The 10106-nt window shown below is 40.1% G+C and overlaps 1 protein-coding gene across 1 annotated transcript; it reads right to left on the bottom strand.

Moving 5' to 3' along the window:
• Positions 1 to 2863: 2863 nt before the first annotated feature.
• Positions 2864 to 4585, bottom strand: LOC124722790 (piggyBac transposable element-derived protein 4-like). Its single transcript, XM_047247925.1, has one exon. The coding sequence runs from the start codon at positions 4583 to 4585 to the stop codon at positions 2864 to 2866; it is 1722 nt and encodes a 573-aa protein (XP_047103881.1).
• Positions 4586 to 10106: the final 5521 nt, after the last annotated feature.

Below are 10106 nucleotides of genomic sequence, written 5' to 3'. Positions count from 1 at the left end.
ATAGATTCCGATGCTTCACTTCAGGTTTACTGTATCCCTTAGACCTTCTTATTGACGATGAAACACAGAAATTGCATCGAATTTAATACAAAAGGCACAATGCCGACTTAAGTACAAGAGGACTGACACTCTCACTTTCTACGATTTGAACCTCTCCTGTGACTCCAGTTTTAGATTCCGATGCTTCACTTCATGTTTACTGTATCCCTTTGACCTTCTTATTGACGATGAAACACAGAAATTGAATCCGAATTTAATACAAAAGACACAATGCCGACTTAAGGAAAAGAGGACTGACACTCTCACTTTCTAAGATTTGAACCTCTCCTGTGAGCCCAGTTTTAAATTCCAATGCTTCCATTCAGGTTTACTGTATACCTTGCACCTTCTTATTGACGATGAATCACAGAAATTGCATCGGAATTTAATACAAAAGGCACAATGCCGACTTAAGTACAAGAGGACTGACACTCTCAATTTCTACGTTTTTAACCTCTCCTGTGAGTATTGTTTTCGATTCCGATGCTTCACTTCAGGTTTACTGTATCCCTTGGTCCTTCTTATTGACGATGAAACACAGAAATTGCATCGAATTTAATACAAAAGGCACAATGCCGACTTAAGTACAAGAGGACTGACACTCTCACTGTCTACGATTTAAACCTCTCCTGTGAGTCCAGTTTTAGATTCCGATGCTTCACTTCATGTTTACTGTATCCCTTGGACCTTCTTATTGACGATGAAGCACGGAGTTTGCATCCGAATTTAATACAAAAGGCACAATGCTGATTTAAGTACAAGAGGACTGATACTCTTACTTTCTACGATTTGAACCTCTCCTTTGAGTCCAGTTTCAGATTCCGATGATTCACTTCAGGTTTACTGTATACCTTGCACCTTCTTATTGACGATGAAGCACAGAAATTGCATCCGAATTTAATACAAATGGCACAACGCCGACTTAAGTGCAAGAGGAATGACACTCTCACTTTCTATGATTTGAACCGCTCCTGTGAGTCCAGTTATAGATTCCGATGCTTCACTTTAGGTTTACTGTATCCCTTGGACCTTCTTATTGACCATGAAACACAGAAATTGAATCGAATTTAATACAAAAGGCACAATGCCGACTTAAGTACAAGAGGACTGAAACTCTCACTTTCTACGATTTGAACCTCTCCTGTGAGTCCAGTCTTAGATTCCGATGCTTCACTTCAGGTTTACTGTACCCCTTGGACCTTCTTATTGACGATGAAACAAAGAAATTGAATCCGAATTTAATACAAAAGACACAATGCCGACTTAAGGAAAAGAGGACTGACACTCTCACTTTCTAAGATTTGAACCTCTCCTGTGAGCCCAGTTTTAAATTCCAATGCTTCCATTCAGGTTTACTGTATACCTTGCACCTTCTTATTGACGATGAATCACAGAAATTGCATCGGAATTTAATACAAAAGGCACAATGCCGACTTAAGTACAGGAGGACTGACACTCTCAATTTCTACGTTTTTAACCTCTCCTGTGAGTATTGTTTTCGATTCCGATGCTTCACTTCAGGTTTACTGTATCCCTTGGTCCTTCTTATTGACGATGAAACACAGAAATTGCATCGAATTTAATACAAAAGGCACAATGCCGACTTAAGTACAAGAGGACTGACACTCTCACTGTCTACGATTTAAACCTCTCCTGTGAGTCCAGTTTTAGATTCCGATGCTTCACTTCATGTTTACTGTATCCCTTGGACCTTCTTATTGACGATGAACCACGGAGTTTGCATCCGAATTTAATACAAAAGGCACAATGCTGATTTAAGTACAAGAGGACTGATACTCTTACTTTCTACGATTTGAACCTCTCCTTTGAGTCCAGTTTCAGATTCCGATGATTCACTTCAGGTTTACTGTATACCTTGCACCTTCTTATTGACGATGAAGCACAGAAATTGCATCCGAATTTAATACAAATGGCACAACGCCGACTTAAGTGCAAGAGGAATGACACTCTCACTTTCTATGATTTGAACCGCTCCTGTGAGTCCAGTTATAGAATCCGATGCTTCACTTTAGGTTTACTGTATCCCTTGGACCTTCTTATTGACCATGAAACACAGAAATTGAATCGAATTTAATACAAAAGGCACAATGCCGACTTAAGTACAAGAGGACTGAAACTCTCACTTTCTACGATTTGAACCTCTCCTGTGAGTCCAGTCTTAGATTCCGATGCTTCACTTAAGGTTTACTGTATCCCTTGGACCTTCTTATTGACGATGAAACACAGAAATTACAACCGAATTTAATACAAAAGGCACAATGCCGACTTAACACGTTCACTGCCACTGTAATTGGCCTTGCTTTGCCACGTAACCAATATTTTTCTTAATAGAATCTGAAAATATATTGCTAAAAGTAATATAACATGTATTTATTTTATAAGTACACAATCAAATTTACTCTCGTGAATCAAAGTTGTTTTGGGGCGCACTAAGGCGTCAGTGGCATATCAGGCCATATTCTGTAGCGGGTGGCCGTGGACGCGCCAATGCGTCTAGTGTATTGTTCCTGGTTAGTGTGACAGTTTAGGTTACTACAATTTCATTTTATATTCATAAATGAAACGAAACATCCTACTGACAAACGACATATTTATTGGACAAAAAATATAGTAGAAACATTCAAATACAAACACAAGATCTCGAAGAAACTTCTGAAATAAAATGTATGTCAAATCTAAGAAAAATACAATCTAGAGCTTTATCCATTACACTCTCAAACAAATAAAATAAATACAAAGTTTACGAATAGTACCGACACATAACTGTCGAAAAATAAATGAGCAACGAAAGTGCTATCTGCCTTTAGAGGTGGTGAATAACACAACAATTCAAACAATATCCTGCTTTATTTGGGCAATCTAGGCACTCGTAAATCGTGTCTGTTCGTTGTCCACGGCTGGCGCATGATCTGCACTTTTTTCGCGGTGTTTTTGATTTTCCATTTGATTCTCGTTTTACCACAACATGTTGGGGATTTCTGACTGGCCGTTCTACCTGCTTTCGTGGCAATAGTGCTCTTATAATACTGAGTCTAAATTCTTGGAGGGGCATTTTTGTGCCACAATATTTATTGTGTAGGGCATGTGCGTTTGTCAGTATCATTTCCACAACGTGGATAAAAAGTTTCTTGTACCAGCGTATGGTTTTGCGTTCCGAGAGGTAATATGATAACATCTGATCGTGCCGATCAACTCCCGCCATAAATTTATTGTAGTTTACAATGGCCAAGGGCTTAGATTTCTTCTCCTTTCTTTTGGTTTCAACCTCAACCATTTCATTTGTAAATGCATTAGAAATGTAGCAAACCTCCCTCTTATCACGCCACTTACCTATCATAACTCCTTCCGCAAATCTGGCAACGGCTTCACCTTTTCGTAGTTTTGCTTCCTGTATTTCCTTGGGTGTATCCTTCCTATTCGCCCTCAGAGTTCCCGTGCAGTGGGTCTTCTTATCCAGGAGCAGCTTTGCCAATGCGAAGCTGTTATAGTAATTGTCCATGTACACATGGTGACCAGCATTCAACTTTTCATCTAGTAAATGAAGAACAATTTTTTGCGCATGGCCTCTTCCTCCTAAATCGTCCAGCATGCCAGTGTATACCGCGAATTTTAGGACCATTCCAGTGGGAGTTGTCAAAATATATAGCTTTATGCCATATTTGTGCTTTTTGTTTTTGATGTATTGGCGGAAAAGTAATCGTCCACGCCAAAGGATCATTGATTCGTCCAGAGACAGTTCCCGTCCAGGGTAGTAAACTTGGCACATCCTTTCATTGAAAAAATTGATAACGGGACGTATTTTATACAACCTGTCGGATGGTGTTGGTTTGCCCTGTTTTGGATTTTCAGAAAAGTGTAATGCACGTAGTATTAGCAGAAAACGATTTCGTGAAATACTATCGGCAATTCCTTTCACGTTGAATAAAGCGTCCTTTTTCCAATAGTCCTGCAAATTCCTCATCTTTACATTTCCCATGTGCAGGAAAACTCCCAAGAACACTAACAATTCGCCAACAGTCACATCTTTCCAACAGTTTATTCGTGATTGTCCTTTGGTTCCCGCAGAAAGGAATAATTCAATCGCGTTTCGATTTGTTTCTTCTACAACTGTCAATAGAAATTCGTCCGTCAGCAAAAGACGAAAATAATCTAAGGGAGTGTTTTCCGTCGGTTGAATAAGAAGTCCCTCATTTTTTATAAATGGGCAATTTATCATTCCAACTGGCTCTCTTTCCCACGCAACAGTTGTATCAGCTGCGTTATCTCTTGTTACCACTCCTTCTGCCATTTCCCTGTCGCTAGGATTCACAGCCATTTCTACAGTCTCATCTAAAACAAACTCGGCTCCGTCAGACTCTTCACTGGATTCCACGCCGTCCTCCTCACTGGCCAGTTCCGTTTCCGAATCGCTTTCTTCTAATATTCGTAATAATTCCGCATCCGTTAGTTTTTGTACGTTTCTTGTGTCCTGTGTTTTACGTTTCTTAGGTTCTGAAGGGCCCGCCGTGTCACGATTGTCTTCCATTTTCAGTCCCACAACAGAGAAAAACTGTAGGGAAAACACACGAACCGCACCCGCAAAAATTGAAAACAATACGTTCTTAGAGTGCCTGCGCAATGAACCACACCGAATGGCTGTGCCCGACTAAACTGTGGCGCTGAGAAACAGCTGAGTGTCTCGCCGCGCAGGCGCGTCGACGGCATATGCACTAGTATCGGCCGGACGCGCTGGTGCGCCGATGGCAGTGAACGTGTTAAGTACAAAAGGATTGACACTCTCACTTTCTATGATTTGAACCTCTCCTGTGAGTCCAGTTTTAGATTCCGATACTTCACTTCAGGTTTACTGTATACCTTGCACCTTCTTATTGACGATGAAACGCAGAAATCGCATCCAAATTTAATACAAATGGCACAATGCCGACTTAAGTACAAGAGGACTGACACTCTCACTTTCTATGATTTGAACCTCTCCTGTGAGTCCAGTCTTAGATTCCGATGCGTCACTTCAGGTTTACTGTATAACTTGCACCTTCCTATTGACGATGAATCACAGAAATTGCATCCGAAATTAATACAAAAGGCACAATGCCGACTTAAGTACAAGAGGACTGACACTCTCACTTTCTATGATTTGAACCTCTCCTGTGAGTCCAGTTTTAGAATCCCATGCTTCACTTCGGGTTTACTGTATACTTTGCACCTTCTAATTGACGATGAAACACAGAAATTGCATCCGAATTTAATACAAATGGCACAACGCCGAATTAAGTGCAAGAGGACTCATACCCTCACTTTCTACGATTTGAACCTCTCCTGTGAGTCCACTTATAGATTCCGATGCTTCACTTCAGGTTTACTGTATACGTTGCACCTTCTTATTGACGATGAAACACGGAAATTGCATCGGAATTGAAAACAAAAGGCACAATGCCGACTTAAGTACAAGAGGACTGACACTCTTACTCTCTATGATTTGAACCTCTCCTGTGAGTCAAGTTTTAGATTCCGTTGCTTCACTTCAGGTTTACTGTATACCTTGCACCTTCTTATTGATGATGAAACACAGAAATTGCATCGGAATTAAATTCAAAAGGCACAATGCCGACTTAAGTACAAGAGGACTGACACTCTAACTTTCTACGATTTGAACCCCTCCTGTGAGTCCAGTTTTAGATTCCGATGCTTCACTTCAGGTTTACTGTATCCCTTGGACCTTCTTATTGACGATGAAACACAGATATAGCATCCGATTTTAATACAAAAGGCACAATACCGACTTAAGTACAAGAGGAGAGACATTCTAATTTTCTATGATATGAACCTCTCCTGTGAGTCCAGTTTTAGATTCCGATGCTTCCCTTAATTATTACTGTATCCCTTGGACCTTCTTATTGACGATGAAACACAGAAATTACATCCGAATTTAATACAAAAGGCACAATGCCGACTTAAGTACAAGAGGACTGACACTCTCACTCTCTATGATTTGAACCTCTCCTGTGAGTCCAGTTTTAGATTCCGATGCTTCACTTCAGGTTTATTGTATACCTTGCACCTTCTAATTGACGATGATACACAGAAATTGCATCCGAATTTAATATAAATGGCACAACGCCGACTAAAGTGCAAGAGGACTGACACTCTCACTTTCTACGATTTGAACCTCTCCTGTAAGTCCAGTTATAGATTCCGATGCTTCACTTCAGGTTTACTGTATCCCTTAGACCTTCTTATTGACGATGAAACACAGAAATTGCATCGAATTTAATACAAAAGGCACAATGCCGACTTAAGTACAAGAGGACTGACACTCTCACTTTCTACGATTTGAACCTCTCCTGTGAGTCCAGTTTTAGATTCCGATGCTTCACTTCATGTTTACTGTATCCCTTCCACCTTCTTATTGACGATGAAACACAGAAATTGCATCCGAATGTAAAACAAAAGGCATAATGCCGACTTAAGTACAAGAGGACTGACACTCCCACTTTCTACGATTTGAACCTCTCCTGTGAGTCCATTTTTAGATTCCGATGCTTCACTTCAGGTTTACTGTACCCCTTGGACCTTCTTATTGACGATGAAACAAAGAAATTGAATCCGAATTTAATACAAAAGACATAATGCCGACTTAAGGAAAAGAGGACTGACACTCTCACTTTCTAAGATTTGAACCTCTCCTGTGAGCCCAGTTTTAAATTCCAATGCTTCCATTCAGGATTACTGTATACCTTGCACCTTCTTATTGACGATGAATCACAGAAATTGCATCGGAATTTAATACAAAAGGCACAATGCCGACTTAAGTACAAGAGGACTGACACTCTCACTTTCTACGTTTTTAACCTCTCCTGTGAGTATTGTTTTTGATTCCGATGCTTCACTTCAGGTTTACTGTATCCCTTGGTCCTTCTTATTGACGATGAAACACAGAAATTGCATCCGAATTTAATACAAAAAGCACAATGGTGACTTAAGTACAAGAGGACTGACACTCTCACTTTCCTTGATTTGAACCTCTCCTGTGAGTCCAGTTTGAGATTCCGATGCTTCACTTCCAATTTACTGTATCCCTTGGACCTTCTTATTGACGATGAAACACAGAATTTGCATCCGAATCAAATACAAATGGCACAATGCCGACTTAAGTACAAGAGGACTAACACTCTCGCTTTCTATGTTTTGAACCTCTCTTGTGAGTCCAGTTTTAGATTCCGATGCTTCACTTCTAGTTTACTGCTTACCTTGCACCTTCTTATTGACGATGAGACACAGAAATTGCATCGGAATTGAATACATAAGGCACAATGCCGACTTAAGTACAAGAGGACTGACACTCTCACTCTCTATGATTTGAACCTCTCCTGTGAGTCCAGTTTTAGATTCCGTTGCTTCATTTCAGGTTTACTGTATACCTTGCACCTTCTTATTGATGATGAAACACAGAAATTGCATCGGAATTAAATTCAAAAGGCACAATGCCGACTTAAGTACAAGAGGACTGACACTCTAACTTTCTACGATTTGAACCCCTCCTGTGAGTCCAGTTTTAGATTCCGATGCTTCACTTCAGGTTTACTGTATGCCTTGGACCTTCTTATTGACGATGAAACACTGATATAGCATCCGAATTTAATACAAAAGGCACAATACCGACTTAAGTACAAGGGGAGAGACATTCTAATTTTCTATGATATGAACCTCTCCTGTGAGTCCAGTTTTAGATTCCGATGCTTCCCTTAGTTATTACTGTATCCCTTGGACCTTCTTATTGACGATGAAACACAGAGAAATTACATCCGAATTTAATACAAAAGGCACAATGCCGACTTAAGTACAAGAGGACTGACACTCTCACTCTCTATGATTTGAACCTCTCCTTTGAGTCCAGTTTTAGATTCCGATGCTTCACTTCAGGTTTATTGTATACCTTGCACCTTCTAATTGACGATGAAACACAGAAATTGCATCCGAATTTAATATAAATGGCACAACGCCGACTAAAGTGCAAGAGGACTGACACTCTCACTTTCTACGATTTGAACCTCTCCTGTAAGTCCAGTTATAGATTCCGATGCTTCACTTCAGGTTTACTGTATCCCTTAGACCTTCTTATTGCCGATGAAACACAGAAATTGCATCGTATTTAATACAAAAGGCACAATGCCGACTTAAGTACAAGAGGACTGACACTCTCACTGTCTACGATTTGAACCTCTCCTGTGAGTCCAGTTTTAGATTCCGATGCTTCACTTCATGTTTACTGTATCCCTTGGACCTTCTTATTGACGATGAACCACGGAGTTTGCATCCGAATTTAATACAAAAGGCACAATGCTGATTTAAGTACAAGAGGACTGACACTCTTACTTTCTACGATTTGATCCTCTCCTTTGAGTCCAGTTTCAGATTCCGATGATTCACTTCAGGTTTACTGTATACCTTGCACCTTCTTATTGACGATGAAGCACAGAAATTGCATCCGAATTTAATACAAATGGCACAACGCCGACTTAAGTGCAAGAGGAATGACACTCTCACTTTCTATGATTTGAACCGCTCCTGTGAGTCCAGTTATAGATTCCGATGCTTCACTTTAGGTTTACTGTATCCCTTGGACCTTCTTATTGACCATGAAACACAGAAATTGAATCGAATTTAATACAAAAGGCACAATGCCGACATAAGTACAAGAGGACTGAAACTCTCACTTTCTACGATTTGAACCTCACCTGTGAGTCCAGTCTTAGATTCCGATGCTTCACTTAAGGTTTACTGTATCCCTTGGACCTTCTTATTGACGATGAAACACAGAAATTGCATTCGAAAATAAAACAAAAGGCACAAAGCCGACTTAAGTACAAGAGGACTGACACTCCCACTTTCTACGATTTGAACCTCTCCTGTGAGTCCAGTCTTAGATTCCGATGCTTCACTTAAGGTTTACTGTATCCCTTGGACCTTCTTATTGACGATGAAACACAGAAATTGCATTCGAATATAAAACAAAAGGCACAATGCCGACTTAAGTACAAGAGGACTGACACTCCCACTTTCCTTGATTTGAACCTCTCCTGTGAGTCCAGTTTGAGATTCCGATGCTTCACTTCCAATTTCCTGTATCCCTTGGACCTTCTTATTGACGATGAAACACAGAATTTGCATCCGAATCAAATACAAATGGCACAATGCCGACTTAAGTACAAGAGGACTAACACTCTCGCTTTCTATGTTTTGAACCTCTCTTGTGAGTCCAGTTTTAGATTCCGATGCTTCACTTCGGGTTCACTGCTTACCTTGCACCTTCTTATTCACGATGAGACACAGAAATTGCATCGGAATTGAAAACAAAAGGCACAATGCCGACTTAAGTACAAGAGGACTGACACTCTCGTTCTCTATGATTTGAACCTCTCCTGTGAGTCCAGTTTTAGATTCCGTTGCTTCACTTCAGGTTTACTGTATACCTTGCGTCTTCTTATTGATGATGAAACACAGAAATTGCATCGGAATTAAATTCAAAAGGCACAATGCCGACTTAAGTACAAGAGGACTGACACTCTAACTTTCTACGATTTGAACCCCTCCTGTGAGTCCAGTTTTAGATTCCGATGCTTCACTTCAGGTTTACTGTATCCCTTGGACCTTCTTATTGACGATGAAACACAGATATAGCATCCGAATTTAATACAAAAGGCACAATACAGACTTAAGTACAAGAGGAGAGACATTCTAATTTTCTATGATATGAACCTCTCCTGTGAGTCCAGTTTTAGATTCCGATGCTTGCCTTAATTATTACTGTATCCCTTGGACCTTCTTATTGACGATGAAACACAGAAATTACATCCGAATTTAATACAAAAGGCACAATGCCGACTTAAGTACAAGAGGACTGACACTCTCACTCTCTATGATTTGAACCTCTCCTGTGAGTCCAGTTTTAGATTCCGATGCTTCACTTCAGGTTTATTGTATACCTTGCACCTTCTAATTGACGATGAAACACAGAAATTGCATCCGAATTTAATATAAATGGCACA

Source organism: Schistocerca piceifrons, chromosome X (genome assembly GCF_021461385.2).
Source record: "Schistocerca piceifrons isolate TAMUIC-IGC-003096 chromosome X, iqSchPice1.1, whole genome shotgun sequence".
Taxonomy (NCBI): Eukaryota; Metazoa; Arthropoda; class Insecta; order Orthoptera; family Acrididae; genus Schistocerca; species Schistocerca piceifrons.
This window is presented reverse-complemented; position numbering and strand designations above follow the sequence as displayed.

What these genes read in the sequence shown, in the direction of transcription:
- LOC124722790 (XM_047247925.1), bottom strand. Translation starts at nt 4,585, where the DNA reads ATGGAAGACAATCGTGACACGGCGGGCCCTTCAGAACCTAAGAAACGT.